Source organism: Amblyraja radiata, chromosome 24 (genome assembly GCF_010909765.2).
Source record: "Amblyraja radiata isolate CabotCenter1 chromosome 24, sAmbRad1.1.pri, whole genome shotgun sequence".
Taxonomy (NCBI): Eukaryota; Metazoa; Chordata; class Chondrichthyes; order Rajiformes; family Rajidae; genus Amblyraja; species Amblyraja radiata.
The window spans coordinates 28,252,410-28,271,789 of NC_045979.1; the positions used below are offsets into that span (position 1 = coordinate 28,252,410).

At 47.4% G+C, this 19,380-nt stretch overlaps 1 protein-coding gene across 1 annotated transcript in view; it reads left to right on the top strand.

The window, feature by feature from the left end:
- The window catches only part of fkbp5 (FKBP prolyl isomerase 5), a 69,278-nt gene that overhangs the window by 27,923 nt on the left and 21,975 nt on the right, over positions 1 to 19,380 (top strand). The window contains exons 3-4 of the mRNA XM_033042767.1: positions 4,262 to 4,404; positions 10,522 to 10,642. Coding sequence (XP_032898658.1) covers positions 4,262 to 4,404; positions 10,522 to 10,642 — 264 coding nt within the window. The remainder of the gene's footprint in view (positions 1 to 4,261; positions 4,405 to 10,521; positions 10,643 to 19,380) is intronic.

The window sequence follows — 19,380 nt, forward strand, 5'->3', positions numbered from 1 at the left end:
ATCCTGTACCTGCCTTCTCTCCATACCCCCTGATCCCTTTATCCACAAGGGCCACATCTAACTCCCTCTTAAATATAGCCAATGAACTCAACTACCTCAACTACCTTCTGTGGCAGAGAGTTCCAGAGACTCACCACTCTCTGTGTGAAAAATGTTTTTCTCATCTCGGTCCTAAAGGATTTCCCCTTTATTCTTAAACTGTGACCCCTTGTTCTGGACTTCCCCAACATCGGGAACAATCTTCCTGCATCTAGCTTGTCCAACCGCTTAAGAATTTTGTAAGTTTCTATAAGATCCCCCCTCAATCTTCTAAATTCTAGCGAGTACAAGCCGAGTCTATCCTGTCTTCCTTCATATGAAAGTCCTGACATCCCAGGAATCAGTCTGGCGAACCTTCTCTGTACTCCCTCTATGGCAAGAATGTCTTTCCTCAGATTAGGAGTCCAAAACTGTACGCAATACTCCAGGTGTGGTCTCACCAAGACCCTGTACAACTCTATGACTCATTGACTCTACCTTTTCCATGATGCAAAATGCGTTTCCACTCTGGGTGGAGGTCAGAAGGTCCTTGAAAACTACGCCACTGATTCCCACCATGACCTTCAACTCCCCTTGTGATTCTTTGCGTTTTCTTTCAATAGGAACAATTTACGATAGCCAATTAATCTGCCAACATTCCTTTACAATGTGTGAGGAAACCAGAGAAACCCACAGCATCACAGGGAGAACATGTAAACTCTGCACATAAAACATGCAAGGTCAGGATTGAACCAGGGACTCTGGAGCAGCAGTGCTCACCACTGTGCCACTGTGTCACTTTGTACACTGACTCCTCAAGGCCTCTATGTTCCATTCTATGTTGTGGGGATCAAGCACCTAATGTGCAACTGTTCGACTTGGACCTCAGATGCTGTCTGTGTGGAGTTTGCACGTTCTCCCTGTGACCGCGTGGGTTTCCTTTGAGTGCTCTGGTTTCCTCTGTAAATTGCCCTTCGTGTATCGGGAGTGATTGAAAAAGTGGTTTAAGATAGAACTAGTTTAGAGATGCAATGCGGAACCAGGCCCTTCGTCCCACTGAGCCTGCGCCAACCAGCGATCCCTGCACACCAACGCTATCCTACACACCCTAAGGACAATTTACAATTTTGCTGAAGCCAATTAGCCTACAAACCTGCACGTCTTTCGAGTGTGGGAGGAAACCGGAGCACCTGGAGAAAACCCAAGCAGTCACCGGGATAACGTGTAAACTCCGTACCTGAGACACCACCCGTAGTCAGGATCGAACCCAGGAACGATTTACATTTATTTACATTGATACCGAGCCAATTAACCTTCAAATCTGTTCAAGAAGGAACTGCAGATGCTGGAAATCGAAGGTACACAAAAATGCTGGAGAAACTCAGCGGGTGCAGCAGCATCTATGGAGGGAAGGAAATAGGTGACGTTTCGGGCCGAAACCCTTCTTCAGGTTTCGGCCCGAAACGTCACCTATTTCCTTTGCTCCATAGATGCTGCTGCACCCGCTGAGTTTCTCCAGCATTTTTGTGAACCTTCAAATCTGTATGTCTTTGGAGTGTGGGAGGATTCCGAAGATCTCGGAGGAAACCTACGCAGGTCACGGGGAGAACGTACAAACTCCGTACAGACAGCACCCGTAGTCAGTATCGAACCCGGGTCTCTGGCGCCATAAGGCAGCAACTCTACCGCTGCGCCACCGTGCTGCCCAAGTATGGAGATCAAAATCGCCTCCTGAAATATATGACTTTGTTTCAGAAAGAAAACGCTCTGTGAAGAAATAGAATGAAATTGGTGGAAGTTCAGACTTGGGAGCAGTGTTCAACAATATCATGGCATCTAAAACACTTTAAATTCAGACCGTATGCTGCCCATTCACTGCTGTTGAATTGAACAAAAAAACTCACTGTTTAAACATTATTAACTCCATGCTCCAGTTTGAAATGCTGGAATCATGTAACGTCCAGAGGTCACCAACACCATAAAAGCCGATTTTCATTCAATTTGTTTTGCTTCATTTGATATAATTGGGGGAAAAAATAAATACTGGGATCAATGGTGCCTGACAACGTCCTGGCTACGATACTGTAGATGATATGCAGCCCACAACTCACCGCACTTGTAATCAGTCTCTCCTGTAATGCGGAAACTTTGCCAGGCCTGTCCTGACCACAAGGCCCAGGAGAATTCCAACATGGACAATAACTTGGTGGTGTAGCGGTAGAGTTGCTGCCTTACAGCGCCAGGGACCCAGGTTTGATCCTGACTACCTCCAGGTGCGGTCTGTACGGAGTTTGTACACTCTCCCTGTGACCGCGTGGATTTTGTGTACAGATTTATAGGATAATAATTGGCTTCGATAGAAGTGTAAACTGTCCCTAGTGGGTAGGATAATGTTAGAGGGTGGGGATCGCTGGTCGGCACGGACTTGGTGGGCCGAAGGGCCTGTTTACACAGTGTATCTCCTAGAGTCATAGACATAGAAACATAGAAAATAGGTGCAGGAGTAGGCCATTCGGCCCTTTGAGCCTGCACCACCATTCAATATGATCATGGCTGATCATCCAACTCAGTATCCAGTACCTGCCTTCGATCCATACCCCCTGATCCCTTTAGCCACAAGGGCCACATCCAACTCCCTCTTAAATATAGCCAATGAACTGGCCTCAACTACCTTCTGTGGCAGAGAATTCCACAGATTCATCATTCTCTGTGTAATAAATGATTTTCTCATCTCGGTCCCAAAAGACTTCCCTCTTATCCTTAAACTGTGACCCCTAGTTCTGGACTTCCCCAACATCGGGAATAATCTTCCTGCATCTAGCCTGTCCAACCCCTTAAGAATTTTGTAAGTTTCTATAAGATCCCCCCTCAATCTTCTAAATTCTAGCGAGTACAAGCCGAGTCTATCCGAGTCATAGCGTCATAGAGTGATCTAGTGGCGGCGCGGCTCTGGCTGCAGCGGCTCTCCGGCAGTCCTGTTTGTTTTGTGTTTTTTGGGTTGTTTATTTTCGTTTTGGTTAGTCTAGTTTTGGTTTTTAGTTTGTGTTTTGGGGGGGGGGGGGGGGGTTGAAACGGGGCTTGCTGTCTCTCCCTGCGGGGGAATGCGACTTTTTTGTCGTATTCCCCTTCTCTGCCTCCGTCTGCGCTGAGGCCTAATGGCGGAGCTGGCGACCTCGAGGCTCAGGAGGCAGAGCCCGCCAGGACTCGCACTGAGCTCGCTCCCGTGAGGACGGCCCGGCTCGGGGCTGGAACAGGGCTTTCGTGAGGGGCTGTGACGGCACGGCCCGAGGACAGGAACGGTGCTCCCCGTCGGAGTGGCCGAGCTTCGGGGCAGGTACGGCGCTTCCCAGCACGAGGGAGAAGCGGCGCCGTTCGGTGCGGCCAAGAATGAGGCGATAGGAGAGGTGCCCGGTCGGCGGCGGACAGTATGAGGGAGGAGAGGTGTGTGCCGTCGGGTCGGCCAAGCATGAGGGAGGAGAGCAGGCGAACGGTAGGGGGCAGGCCTGGCGAGATGGGAGGAGCGGCGCACGGCGTGGGGCGGACCAGCCTGAGGGAGGAGCGGTGCCCCGGTCGGGGCGGCCTGCGCGAGGAGGAGCGGCGGCCTGGCGCTGAGGCTGAGACGGTGCAAGTACTCAACGTGAGGGCGATCCGGCTCGGGGCTGGAACGATGCTCGGGGGCTGGGACGGCCAGTTATGGAGGCAGGTGGGCCTGAGACCGGGGGTTCGGCGCGGGCCAGAGGCTGCGGCAAGCAGGTCTGGTGAGCGGCAGCTTCGACTACCCCGGGCCGCGGTGTTTGAGCCGCAGGACAGGTTTTAACATCGCCCGGGGGGTATCGCCTCAGCGCAGAAGGAGAAGAGGAGGGAAGAGACTGCAGCCCTAAGACTTTTGCCTCCATCACAGTGAAGAGATGTTGGGTGGACTCACTGTGGTGGATGTTAATATGTGTTTATTGTTGTTTTTTATTGTATTGTATTATATGTATGACTGCTTAAATTTCGTTCAGACTTCGGTCTGGATGACAATAAAAGGCTATTCTATTCTATTCTATTCTATTCTACAGTGTGGAAACAGGCCCTTCGGCCCAACATGTCCCAGCTACACTAGTCCCACTAGCCCGCGCTTGGTCCATATCCTACCAAACCTGTCCTATGCATGTATCTCTAAGTTAAACTAAACTAACCGTGCTTTCGAAATTATATATTTAAAAAGAGTGCAGACAAAAATATACATTTCATTTTACAGGCCAGGTGTTAAAAGCATGGGACCTGGGTGTGGCCTCGATGAAGAAAGGGGAGATCTGTCAATTGATTTGTAAACCAAACTATGCCTATGGAACCGCTGGAAGTCCGCCTGAAGTCCCTTCAAACTCAACGTTACTCTTTGAGGTAGGTCTGCCTTGTTCTTCAACTTGCATCTCAGGGTGGATATGAGCTTGCTACAATACCTTACAAGGCAGCACGGGCCACAGTGGTAGAGTTGCTGCCTCACAGCGCCAGAGACCCAGGTTCGATCCTGACCACGGGTACTGTCTGTACGGAGTTTGTACGTTCTCCCCTTGACCTGCGTGGGTTTTCTCCAGGGATCTCCGGTTTCCCCCCCACACTCCAAAGATGTACAGGTTTGTCGGCTGATTGGCTTTGGTAAAATTGTAAATTATCCCTGATGTGCAGGATCGTGTTAGTGTACGGGGATCGCTGGTCGACATGGACTCGGTGGGCCGAAGGGCCTGTTTACACGCTGTATCTCTAAGTTAGAGATAACTTAATTAAACTAAATTAAACAAGCTTGTTCTTGAACTTGCATCTCAGGATTAATATGAGCTTGCTGCAATACCTTACAATGTAGCACAATGGCGCAGTGGTAGATTGGTTGGGCAAGGCCCAGAGATCAAAAGACCAAATGTTTGAGATAAGATTAGAAGAGGCGTGAAATGTGAAGACAGTGGAAGGAATACAGGTGGATGTGTCTGAAGAAGGGTTCCGACCCAAAACGTCACCCATTCTTTTTCTCCAGAGATGGTGCCTGACCCATTGTGACTTCAGTACTTTGTGTCTATCTTGGGTATAAACCAGCATCTGCAGTTCCTTCCTCCACTTATAGGTGGAAGGAGACAAGGGGAAGTGGCAAGGGATAAATGGGTGCGCATTCAGGTGGGGCATTGGGAAGGGAGGGGGAGAAAATAATGGGGAGTAAAGGAGTTGGGGGGGGGGATTGTTTGCAGGTTATTATAAGTGATAGGAGAAGAATTAGGCCATTTGGCCCATCAAATCTACTCCACCATTCAATCATATCAGGTATATCTCTCCCCCTAACCCCATTCTCTTGCCTTCTCCCCTATAACCCCTGACACCCGTAGTAATGAAGAATCTATCTATCTTTGCCTTCAGGTTGTTGATCTAAAATCGGAGAATTAACAAACCCCTCCATCCTGCCCCCACTTTTTTCCCCTTCACTTCCCACTAGGGATTGGTTTAGATGGGGCACCTTGGTTGGCATGGACAACTTGGGCCGAAGGGCCTGTTTCTGTGCAGTGCGACTCTATAATGAAGGAAGGCAGAGAGAACGGGGAGCGAAAGGGGAGAATTAGGATGAGAGGAAAAGCTGATAGAAGACAGAATTTACCTGCGTCTTGGAGTATGAAGGTTATGGGGGGGAGGGGGAGAGTTAATTTCCACAGCGTGTGGGGAGTCTGGCCCGGATCAGCACGGCCTGGGCTGCACAAAGTAGTAAACTTGGCTTGGTCGCCAGGGGTAAAGTTGCGGGGAGGGCAGGAGCGTTGGGAAGGAGGGGGTCGGGGATCAGGCCAGCAACTCACTCACTCACTCACTCACGGCTGCCGTGGCGCTCTGGGTGCGGAGCCACCGCATTATGGCCGGGGAGGGAACGGACAGCGGAACCGGCCGCCTCCTCGCCGCCTTCTGCCGGCCCACCCGCCAGCCACAGTGTCCTTCGGCACAGGCGCAACCGGTGGAGGTGGTGGGGATGCGTCTTCATTGCCGGGAAATACGGTAACTTTTGTTTCATAATAATGGTTCAATGGTTCAGGGGACCTCATTGAAACTTACCGAAGAGTGAAAGGCCTGGATAGAGTGGATGTGGAGAGGATGTTATCACTAGTGGGAGAGTCTTGGACCAGAGGCCAACGTCTCAGAATAAAAGGACGTGCCTTTAGAAAGGAGATGAAGAGGGATTTCTTTAGTCCAACAGTGATGAATCTGTGGAATTCATTGCCACATAGGGGTTTTTATCTTTAAAGTGGAAATTCTTGATTAGTTAGGGTGTCGGGTTATGGGGGGAAGGCAGGAGAATGGGGTTGAGAGGGAAAGATAGATCAGGCATGACTGAATGGCGGAGTAGACTTGATGGGCCGAATGGCCCAATTCTGCTCCTCGAACTTGTGAACATGAAAGTCCTTTTGCATAGCTCACACATGCAAGAATGACAATTTACTGGTCAAATTTACAAAAGTCTAAAGCCCGGTCCAAGTACTCGATGTACTACGATGCAGGTAAATCCCAGGCTGCTGCAAGGATTGTTATCCATGTTTGCTTCTTAATATTGAAGATACCTTTCCCAAAAATGAATACATTTGAAAGGCCTGGATTGAGTGAATGCGGAGAGGATGTTTCCACTAGTGGGAGCATCTAGGACCAGAGGGCACAGCCTCAGAAATAAAAGGATGTGCCTTCACAAAGGAGATGAGAAGGAATTTCTTGAGTCAGAGGGTGGTGCATCTGTGGAATTCATTGTCCACTGAACAGCACGGTGGCGCAGCGGTGGAGTTGCTGCCTTACAGCGCCAGAGACCCGGGTTCAATCCAGACAACGGGTGCTGTCTGTGCAGAGTTTGCACGTTCTCTCTGTGACGGCGTGGATTTTCTCTGGGTGCTCCGGATTCATAGAAACATAGAAACATAGAAAGTAGGTGCGAGAGTAGACCACCAGGTCCGTCGAGCCCGCACCGCCATTCGCTCATGGCTGAACACTAAACAGACACACTTACCCACAAACAGTAGACACAAGACACAGAACACAAGACACTACCCTCCCCTTTATACCGCTATCACCCCTCTCCACCCCAAGAACCGCGTGATCTCCTGGGGGAGGCAAAAAAACGGATAAAAACCCAGGTCCAATTCGGGGAAAAAAATCCGGGAAATTCCTCTCCGACCCCAATCGCTGGTTCTGTCCGATGAAGTCATCCCACATTTCAAAAACATGCGGGTTTGTAGGTTAATAGGCCTCTATAAATTGCCCCTCGTGTGTAGGTGTTCAGCCCACCAGGTCCCCACCGGCCGACAATCACATTTACACTAGTTCTATGTCCTACACACATGTGGCAACAAAGTATTCATTCATTCATTTATACAAGGCCGGAGAATGGGGTTGAGAGGGAAAGATAGATCAGCCATGACTGAATGGTAGAGAAGACTGGATGGGCCGAATGGCCTAAATCACTTGTGAACTTATGAAATCTGGCATGCACCCTTGATTTCATCCTATCACATACTCAAATAATTCCCCTTGTAAACACCCATGTTCTTCTCAACAACCTGTTTTCGTAGCAGCATGTTCCAAATTCCAATCACACTTCAGGGTAAAGAAATTCAGCATGAGTTATTGACATTATTAATAATAACTAGCTCTTGTGACGTTAGTTGTGCCTACGCCCACAGTGGAAATATATTCACCGTGGCCAACCTACCAAATCCTCAGCTTGGTCCCTGAGGTTTTGCAATTAAGTCTATTGAGATGAATCCTATGGTATTCAGCTTGAATCGTTGAACATCGCTGCCCAATTGTTGAAAGACCATTTAAAAAAGCAAATAAGCAAGTATTACCAGAAAGATTAAATCAAAGATGAAACAAATCTGCGGCACGGTGGCGCATCAGCCGAGTTGCTGCCTTACAGCGCCAGAGACCTGGGTTCGATCCTGACTATGGGTCGTGTCTGTGCAGAGTTTGTACTTTCTCCCCGTGACTGCGTTGGTTTTCTCCGGGTGATTTTAGACATTACTTTAGAGATACAGCGCGGATTCGCGTGGATTTTCTCCGAGATCTTCGGCTTCCCCCCCCACACTCCAAAGACGTACAGGTTTGTAGGCTAATTGGCATTGGTATAAAAGTAAAATTGTCCCGAGTGTGTGTAGGATCGTATTAATGTGCGGACTTGGTGGGCCGAAGGGCCTGTTTCCGCGCTGTATCTCTCAACTCAGCTAAACTAAACTAAAATAATACACTGTCCTTGAATAAGTCCTTAATTGAGCATCATCGTGGGTCTGCTTCAGTCCATCAATCATTCAATGATTCAATGATCCGTTATTGTCACATGTACCTCAGTACAATGAAATGCTTTGTTTTGTATACAACCCGATAAAACCGTACAGCAGACCTCACCTATGCAGTGCACAAGTGTCGCCATGTTTCTGGTGCCGACATAGTTACAAACGTTCACCGATCAGTCCCATCGTCTGCTTGCCGCTGCACGTGGCATCAGTCCCAACACCCCCTCCCGCTGGGTCCCCCTTTGTTCCCAGCAGCCCCAGCCAGGTCCCCCCTTCGTTCTGTGCGGCGAGGGTCCCCCAATGCTCTCGATGGTACACCTCGCTCTAACGGCGGTCCACCTCTCTTACAAAGGTCCACATCTCTCCCTCGATGGTCCACCAATCTCTCGATGATGCACCTCTTCCTCAATCATCTACCTCTCTCTCGATGGTCCACCTCTTCCTCGATGGTCCACCTCTCTCTCGCCATTCCACCTCGCCCGCGGGTCCCTCCTCGTTCTCGGCGGGTGGGGTGGGGGTCCCGTCGATGCCTGTGGCTCGGGACCGAGTTCGGAGCCCGCGGTGGACGAGTCAAGCCGCGTCTAACGGCGGGTCCTGCATCTTCGGACCCTGGCGGCAGGCGAGTCCCAGATCCGCGGTGGACAACCTGGGCCTGCTGGTGGGCTTGGCCGCAGCTTACCGGGACACTACCAGCGTGCAGCTTGTGTGGCTATGTCCGAGAAATGTTTCAAAATAAGGTCATAAGATTGATAAGTGGCAGGGAAGACAGAGAGAACATTGCACAGGAAAATACACGTTTATAGGGGATTTATTTGTTGTTTTTTAGTCGAATGAAAGGCATAAATTCAGACCAGATGGATAGTTGAAGGAAGAAAGATCACAGGTGCAGAGAATTAGGTTAGAAGTCAGAAGCTGTTTCTTTTCCAGACGTTTGTGGAGCAAGGTGCTGGCCGGTTCCAGGATTACTGACTCGGTTGCTGAGAATGGCAAACGTAACTATCGGTACATGTAACCCTTGTTATAAAAGAAGATAGACACAAAAAGCTGGAGTAACGACAGCCTCTCTGGAGAAAAGGAATAGGTGATGTTCCTTTTTCTCCACAGATGCTGCCTGTCCTGCTGAGTTACTCCAGCTTTTTGGGCCTAACTTCAGTTGAAACCAGCATCTGCAGTTCCTACTTACACCCGCATTAAAAAGGACTATGGAGGGGTGGGAGATTACAACCTTCACGTGGTCCGCCCTGTTTTGACAAATGCAATCAACGTGGCGTCGACGATCAAATAGAACAAATTGCCCTACAACTTTAGGCAGTGCACGCCATACGCAAGAAGAAGTGGGACTATGGAGGGGGGAAATGGTCATAAGGAACAGGAGTAGAATTAGGCCATTTGGCCCATCAAGTCTACTCCGCCATTCAATCTTTCCCTCCTAATCCCAATCTCCTGCCGTCTTCCCATAACCTCTGACACCCATACTAAACAAGAATCTATCTATCTCTTAAAGGTCCACATCTCTCCCTCGATGGTCCACCTCTTCCTCGAAAAATATCCACTGACATGGCCTCCACACCCTTCTGTGGCAGTGAATTCCACAGATTCACCACCCTCTGACTAAAGAAGTAAAGGTGTCCGTTAGTGGTGATTGTACGCTATACCCAGTACAGCGGGCAAGTTGGGCCGAAAGGCCTGTTTCCACGCTGTGAGACTCTATGACTCTATTGGAAGAACAGCCAATAAACATATACTAAACACAATAAACTGGAGAGGACACAAAATACATTATACTATAACACTATAAATAATTTAAAAAACTTAACATAATGTTACTTTGGTCACTCCGTGAAAGAATGAACAATGAACCTGTGTTCCCGATACCATGAGGGGCCACACGGTGGCGCAGCGATAGAGTTGCTGCCTTACAGCATGGGTGTCGTCTGTACAGAGTTTGTACATTCTCCCTGTGACTGCGTGGGTTTTCTCCGGGTGGTCCGGTTTCCTCCCACACTCCAAAGACGTACAGGTTTGTAGGTTATTTGGCTACAGACATTGTAAGTTGTCCTTAGTGTGTAGGATAGTGCCAGTTTATGGGGTGATTGTTGGTCAGCACGGACTCAGTGGGCCGAAGGGCCTATTTCCGCGCTGTATCTCTAAAGCCTAAAGAAGTTGCTGTCAAATCTTGCTTTGTTTCAACTTTAATGGAGATTTCTCTTTATTCCAGATTGAACTAATAGACTTCAAGGGGGAGGATTTAACGGACTGTGTGGATGGGGGGATCATCCGTAGGATTAAAAAGAAAGGCCAAGGGTATTCCACCCCTAATGAAGGAGCTACAGTGGAAGGTAAGGTCTAAGCCATCGTGCTGAGTGATAACAATCCAATGGTTCCATGGTGTTTATTGTCACATGTGCGAAGTGCCAACGCAGTGAAATAAGTTTTCATAGAAACAGTTCCTTAGAATATTGCTTCACACCCGATCCTCGATTAGTAAGTGTACAGATATAGTCTACTGAGCCCGCATGCAGGTGCCGTTTTCAAAGTCCACGTTCCAGTTCCAGGCGAGTCCCAGGCTGCTGCCGGGCCTCCAGCCATCTCCTTCCTTTGACACCACGTTCCTCTCCTCCACCCACCTTTGTTCCCTGGGGTTGGAGGGGGGGGCGGGGGAGTGCCTCCAGCAGCTGACCACGAGGACACAGTAGGCCAGATCCCGGTTCCCTTTTTTCGAAGGGCGGTCACGGTGGTGCAACGGTAGATTTGCTGCCTTACAGTGCTTGCAGCGCCAGAGACCCAGGTTCGATCCCGACTACGGGTGCTGTCCGTACGGAGTTTCTACGTTCTCCCCATGACCTGCGTGGGTTTTCTCCGAGATCTTTGGTTTCCTCCCACACTCCAAAGACGTACAGGTTTGTAGGCTAATTGGCTTGGGTTTGTATACTTGGTATAAGTGTAAATTGTCCGGAATGTGTGTCGGCTTGTGTTAATGTATGGGCATCGCTGGTCGGCACAGACTCGATGAGTCGAATGGCCTGTTTCTGCACTTTATCGGAACACTAAGCTAAACTTAGGTATGTTGCAAAACCTACCTTCAGCGTCGCTGCAGATCTGTAGCTGCCCGTGTACGCGATTTTGGCGCCTTTGAGAGGGGGGCGGGTTTAAAACGCGATTTTCTCTCAGCTATTCAAATCGAGGTTGTTCAGCCTACTTAGTTGCTGACGAAAAATCGCTGCGAGGTTCGTTCGCTGCAGCTATTGTTAAACTTAAATGGTTAATTTAATTGTTATAGTAAGTTAAAAATCATCTTCTAAACCCGCGACCGCCGACAACGGGACAGATCTCATGCAGGGGACAACGGAAGGTAGGTTGTTTATTTTTTCATTTAAAAAGCGCTTCTTAAGATCCCTTTATACAAAGTTTTATGTTGCGAGTAGCTAATTTGGGGCCCCATTAAATGCCGCAGTATTTTTCTGGGCATATGGGGTACAAATCCACCGCAATGGGAACTTTCCAAACCAGCGCGTTCCACAGAGTTCCACAGGATCCCACTCGAAAGCTGATTTAAATGGCCATTAATTTACAGCAATTGAACACTAAATTCCTTCCATTTGGCCTATTAATTAATGTTAATGAGATTTAAAAATCATGTTTTATTTTGAATTCTTTGTGAATGTTATTTGAACACTTAGGCTATTTAAAAATGTTAACCTTTTCTTAAGAAATGGATAGATGTTTAGATCTAGTAATTGAAGTTTGGAATTAGCTACAATTGGGTAACTAACTAATTATATGCTTTAATTTCAGGTCATCCAAGTAAGATTGTTTCATATTTGTTTCAGAATGCTTCAATCTATAATAACTGAACATTTCTTTCAGTTCTCTTAATTTTTAATAAGGTTATGGCCATTTCACTGTCCTCGATCACAGCTTTTGTGTTAAGTCAATGGAAAAGCAATAGGGAACAAGATGCTCATTTCCGAGTATGAAAATGGCCATAACTTTTTTAATACTGAAGATATGAAAGTGAATTAGGTGTCAAATTAAACTTATTTTTGTGCTTCATCTGATGGGATAAATTGCAGACTTGATTTTTATAATCTCAAAATGTTGTAACATTGCTACTAAACTAAACTAAACTTTCTGAATACTTTACTGGGACATATGACAAGTCACAGTGATACTCTTTGTTTTGCACACACAAGGTATGCAAAGAGTCACCACAGGGCGGTGACAAAGGTTACAAAGTTACATGCCGGGTCCCCCTTTTGTTCTAGCCCCCCTCGTCGGCGTTTCCCCGTCGCTGGGTCCCCTCTCCTCTCCCCTACCGGCCTCGCTCTTCATCGCCGGCTCCATCCACAGGGACGGGTCCTCATCTCGGTCGTCTTTGGCTCTGGTCTTCGGGTGATGAGCAGGGGCTGGCATGGCGGCTTCTCCCACACAGCCCGGCGGTCCACCAGGTCCAAGGAGCAGGGGAACGGCTCGGCAGCTTTTTCCTGCAGGGCCCCTCCATTCGTCTGTGGGGGACCGGCTCAGCGGGCTCGCCCTGAAGCCACAATCCGCCGGGTTCTGAGTTCACCCATGCAATGGGCACAGCCTCCTGGGAAGATGAGCCGCGCGCGATTTTGTAAGGGTTGTGCGTGGCTTTTTGGTTTAGTATAGAGATACAGCACGGAAACAGGTCCTTCCAAGTATACAAACCCAAACTAATTAACTTGGATACCTGTACGTCTTTGGAGTGTGGGAGGAAACCGAAGGTCTCGGAGAAAATCCACGCAGTGAACGTACAAACTCTGTACAGACAGCACCCATAGTCGGAACCGAACCCGGGTCTCTGGCGCTGCAAGCAATGTAAGGCAGCAACTCTACCGCTGCGCCACCGTGCCACCCACCTGTGCCAGCGGGTCGGGCAGCATCTCTAGCGAACATTGACAGATGATGTTTCGGGTCAAGAGCCTTCTTCAGACTTGTTTCCACATGTCCTTCCTCTTTCTCTGATACTGAACAGTTTACACACACAAATCAAACACAGAAAAGTGAATAAACATGATGAAAACCAGATACTAATGTAAAAGGGCTCATATTGCATGTACTTCTATCACAGGAAAGATGTGGAGGCATTGTAGACGGTGCAGAGGCGGCTTACCAGAATGGTGCCTGGACTAGAGGGTTTCAGCTACAGGGAGAAGTTGGATAGACTTGGATTGTTTTCTCGGGAACATGGGAGATTGGAGGAAGATTTAATAGAAGTATATGACGCTATGAGAGACATAGATAGACAGTCAGAACCTTTTTCCCAGCAATCATCCATTCACTAGTTCTGTCCTACACACTAGGGACAATTTACAGTAGCCAATTAACCTAAAAACCTGTATGTCTTTGGAGTGTGGGAGGAAACCGGAGCACCCGGAGAAAACCCACACGGTCACAGGGAGAACGTGCAAACTCCGCACAGACAGCACCCCTAGTCAGGATTGAACTTGGGTCTTTGGCGCCGTAAGGCAGCAACTCCACCGTGTATCTGACCATTCGGACATCCCGAAGGTGCAGCATTTGACTCACCAAGTGATGTTTGTCATTCTCTGGGGCCCTTGATCTTGTGTTCCCGTTCCACTCGCCCATTTTACTCTTTCCTCTCCTGCTCTCCGGCGCCCCAGTTCCCGCTCTCCCTCGAAGGTTATTTGGTTCATTGGATTATACCGTGGAACATCAAATAAAACTGGGCACAGAGTGTTGGAGTAACTCAGCGGGTCAGGCAGCATCTCTAGAGAACATGCATAGGTGATCTTTCAGGTCAAGACCATTCTTCAGACTCTTGTTTTCACATAGTAAAAAAACACAGTTGGTCTAATAATAGAAATAACATCCAATAGTCTGGAAAATCCACTCGTTCGGTATCACCAAATTCTGCAGCGTGCCAGAATATTGGAGTTTTACTTGTATCAGAAGGGTGCTGGGATCTTTTATAATGTACGCGAATGATTTGGATATATGGGCACAACGGGGCAAAGGTTGATGGTAGAACCGCAGATGAATTACATAGTTGAGAAAGCAAACGTATGCTGAGTGCCACAGCGGTAGATGCGGGTTCGATCCCAACAACGGGTGCTGTCTGAACAGGGTTTGCACGTTCTCCCCATTACCTGTGTGGGGTTTTCTCAGAGATCTTCGATTTCCTCCCATACTCCAAAGAAAACGTACAGGTTTTTGTAGGTTAATTATCTTGGTATAAATGTAAGACTGTCCCTAGTGTGTGTAGGATAGAGTTAACGTGCGGTGATCACTGGACGGCATGGACTCGATGGGCTGAAGGGCCTGTTTCCGCGCTGTATCTCTAAACTAAACTAAACTAAAAGGGTTCAGATGAAAGGCAGCGTGTAATTCAAAATCGCGTAAGTCTGATCGCTTAATAAAAGGGAACTGCAGATGCTTGTTTATATAAGATAGATGCAACTCAACGGGTCAGGCAGCAACTCTGAAGAAAGGGACTAGGTGACATTTCGACTTGACTCTGAAGAAGGGTTCCGACCCGAAATGTCACCCATCCTCTTTCTCAAGAGATGCTGCCTGAACTGCTGAGTTACTCCAGCATTGTGTGTCTCTCCACTTCCGTGTTCAGTTACATGTTCGCCCGAGTAAAAGTCTGGCTGAAACTTTCTGAACACAAGGATAACAACACCCCCCTGTTTTAATTACACTTCTGCATCGTAAATCTGTGGCTCCTTGAATGATAGATGGTTTGCTTTTGAATTAACATTAAGCGATATAAACAATGGAAGTTAAAACAGGACTTCTGTTGTTTCTTTGAAGGATATTATTTTTTTGCCTACTGCACAGCAGTGGGTGATTTAAGTCAGAATGTACAGAATGTTCTGTTTGGGCTCTTTATTCCAGACTCCTTGCCAATCTTCCTCAGTACAGTATGTTCTGGCCAGCATACGTACCTCCAGGCAAAACTTAAACAAACTTGCTGAGATGGGGATAAGAAAACATGTAAAAATAAAAGCTGTGTTCTAATTTCTTCTTTACTAAATATGTCTCTGTATATTTTTTTCACAGTTTAGGTGAGATACATTCAATGTACTCATTTCTCCATTCTTTTATCTTCAAACTTTCAACAAATGTTTAGTTTAGATGTAGAGCAAGAGAACAGGCCCTTCAGCCCATCGAGTCCATGTTGACCCATGATCACCTGCACACTAGTTCTATCCTACACACTAGGAACAATTTACAGAAGTCAATTAACCTACAAACCTGTACGTCTTAGAATAAAGGGGAGGCCATTTAAGACTGAGGTGAGAAAAGAATGTTTTCACCCAGAGAGTTGTGAATTTGTGGAATTCCCTGCCACAGAGGGCAGTGGAGGCCAAATCACTGGATGGATTTAAGAGAGAGTTAGATAGAGATTTAGGGGCTAGTGGAATCAAGGGATATGGGGAGAAGGCAGGCACGGGTTATTGATTGGGGACGATCAGCCATGATCGCAATGAATGGCGATGCTGGCTCGAAGGGCCGAATGGCCTCCTCCTGCACCTATTTTCTATGTTTCTAAGTGGAAGGAAACAGGAGCACCCGGGGTCACTGGGAGAATGTACAAACTCCGTACAGGCAATACCCGTAGTCAGGATCAAACCCTGGTCTCTGGGTCTATAAGGCAGCAACTCTATCACTGCGCCACCGTGCCATTAGAGCACCTGTTCATAGACACAAAATGCTGGAGTAACTCAGCGGGTCAGGTAGTATCTCTGGAGAAAAGAAATAGGAGACGTTTCGGGTCGAGACCCTTCTTAAGATTGTTCTTCAGATTACCTGTTCAGCTAGTTCCGTGTTATCCCACACTCTCATCCACTCAAGAGTTAAAGGAGTCGAATGTCGTAAATCATAACAATGAAATGTTCACTTGCTGTAGCAGCACAACAGGTTTGTAAGCACAGTGCTGAATAGAGAATATAATAAGCAAACTGGAAAAAAATTACTCAATATAATACAAAAACAAGACAAAGCTCAAAGGCATTAGTTCACCCCAGGCAGTTCATTGTTCGGAGCTTAGTTAGAGTTCCTAGTGTTCAATTGCCTTATGGTTGTTGGGAAGAAGCTGTTCCTGCCAACACGCTGAGGGCATTTTGTACAGAGGCACGGTGGTGCAACAGTAGAGTCACTGCCTTACAGCGCCAGAGACATGGTTTGATCCTGACTACAGGTGCTGCCCTGTATGGAGTTTGTGCATTCTCCCTGTGACCGAGTGGGATTTCTCCAGGTGCTCTGTCACTCCAAAGACCTACAGGTTTGTAGGTTAATTGGCTTCGGTAAATTGGCCTTCTAGGGTGTAGGATAGTGTTAATGTAGAGGGTGAACGCTGGATGGCCCGGACTCGGTAGGCCAAAGTGCTTGTTTCCGCGCTGTATCTCTACAGCCTATCGTAAATTAACCTACAAACCTGCACATCCTTGGGATGGGAAGAAATTGGAGCACCCGGAGAAAACCCACATGGTCACAGGGAGAATGTACAAATTCCATACAGACAGCACCTTATACTCAGGATCAAACTCGGGTCCCTGGTGCTGTAAGACAGCAACTACCACTGCACCACTATACTGCCTAGCATCAGTCCTTATCTAAACTAGTCCAATTCACTTGAATTTGGTCCACAGCATTTTTTGCCTTGGCAATTAAAGTGCTGGACTTGGCATATGTTCATCGGGGTTCCCAAATGCTCACAAATAATAGAGGCCATCTGTGTTGTCTATTGTTTTAGTTTAGATTGCAATACAACATGGAAACAGGCCCTTCGGCCCACCAAGCCCATACTGACCATCAGTCACCCATTCGCACGAGTTCTATGTTATCACGCTTTCATATCCACTCCCTACACATTAGGGGCACTTTACACTTTACCTTCAAAGCTGCACATCTTTGGGAGCTTGGAAGGAAAGCAGAGCACCCAGAGGAAACCCACGCGGTTACAGGGATTATGTGCAAACTCCGCACAAACAGCACCCGCGGTCAGGATCGAACCGGGGTCTCTGGCGTCGTGAGGCAGCAGCTCAGCCAGCTGTGCCACCCCTATCTGAAGCCTTGTGTCTCAGGCTCTTTTACTATAACGTGCTTGTGACCCACTTCTGTACAGAAGGAACTTCCAGTTGCTATTAAAACAGCAGGAAAATTAATTTTAATGCCATATTAAAGTTTAACTAGTGACCTTCAGGAGAACCTGAGGGGCAACTGTTTTTACACAGAGGGTGGTAGGTATATGGAATGAACTGCTAGAGGATTTAATAGGCACCAGAGGGGCAATGTCTTTATACAGAACTGTGGTGCCGACTACTCACCTCACCGTCGCGGGGCTGGCCGAGTCCGGAGTGGGTGGAGCTGTGGTGGACGCTGCTGCGGCCCGACCCCCGGAGTTTCGGTGGCTGCAACTGCGGGTCTGGCGGACAGTGACACCGGGAGCCCGCGGGTCCCTGGAGGGAGACCGCTTTTCCGGGCTCCCGCAACGGCGACTTCTCCCGCCCGAGTTGCGGGGTTGAAGAGCTCCTGGAGCGGGGCCTTACACCATCGCCCCGCGCGGCTTGGAATGGTCGCGGGACTGCGAGCGCGCGCCGGGGGCTCTAACACCAAGACCCGGTGTGCGACCTTGCATCACCCGGCGTGGCTTTAATGGCCACGGGACAATTCGCCATCGCCCGCCGGGGGCTTTGACTTTGACTCTGACATCGGGGGGGGGAGTGCAGTGGAGAGAAAAACATTTTTGGCCTTCCATCACAGCAATGTGATGGATGTTTATGTAAATTATGTTGTGTCTTGGGTCTATTTGTTTGTAGAAACGACATTTCGTTTGGACCTCAAGGGGTCCAAATGACAATAAATTGAATTGAATTGAATTGAATTGAAGGGACATGGAACGAGGTAGTTGAGGCAGGTACTTTCACAATATTTAAAATACATTTGGACAGGTACATGGATAGGATAGGGTTGGAAGGATATGTAGCAATGTTACAAAATTTTGAGATTTTAAAAATCAAGTCTGTAATTTATCCCATCAGATAAAGCATAAAAATAAGTTTAATTTGACACCTAATTCACTTTCATATCTCAAGTATTAAAAAAGTTATGGCCATTTTCATACTCGGAAATGAGCATCTTGTTCCCTATTGATTTTCTATGGACATAACAAAAAAGTTGTGATCGTGAACAGTCAAAAGCCCATAACTTTCTTAAAAATTAAGAGAACTGAATGAAATTTTCAGTTATCATAGATTGAAGCATTCTGAAACAAATATAAAATAATCTTACTTGGATGACCTGAAATTAAAGCATATAATTAGTTAGTTACCTAATTGTAGCTAATTTCAGACTTCAATTACTAGATCTAAACATCTATCCATTTCTTAATAAATGATTAACATTTTTAAATAGCCTAAATGTCCAAATAATATTCACAAATAATTCACAATAAAACATGATTTTTAAATCTCATTTACATTAATTTATAGGCCAAATGGAAGTGTTCAATTGCTGTAAATAAATGCCCATTTTAAATCAGCTTTCCAGTGGGTCCCTGTGGAACGCGCTGGTTTAGAACGTTCACATTGCGGTAGATTTGTGCCCCAAATGCCCAGAAAAATACTGCGCGATATAATGGGCCCAAAATGAGCTACTCGCAATATTAAACTTTGTATAAAGGGATCTTTAGAAGCCCTTTTTAATGTAAAAATATACAACCTACCTTCTATGGTTTGCTTTATGAGACCCTGCGGTTGCTGGCGGTCGCGGGTTTAGAGATTGATTTTTAAACTGCTATAACTATTTTACGAGGCCTTTAAACCTAATAATAGCTTTTGCGACGGGGTCTTCCAGCGATTTTTCGTTAATAATTAACTAGGCTGAACATCTTCGATTTGAACAGCCTAGAGAAAATCGCGTTTTAAACCCGCCCCCTCTAAACGGCGCCAAAATCGCGCACACCCTCAGCGACAGATTTTCAAAGACGCTTCAGGTAGGCTTTGCAACATACCTAGGATATGGGCCAAACACAAGCAGGTGGGACTAGAGTAGATGTGCATGTTGGTTGGGATTGGCAAGTTGGGCC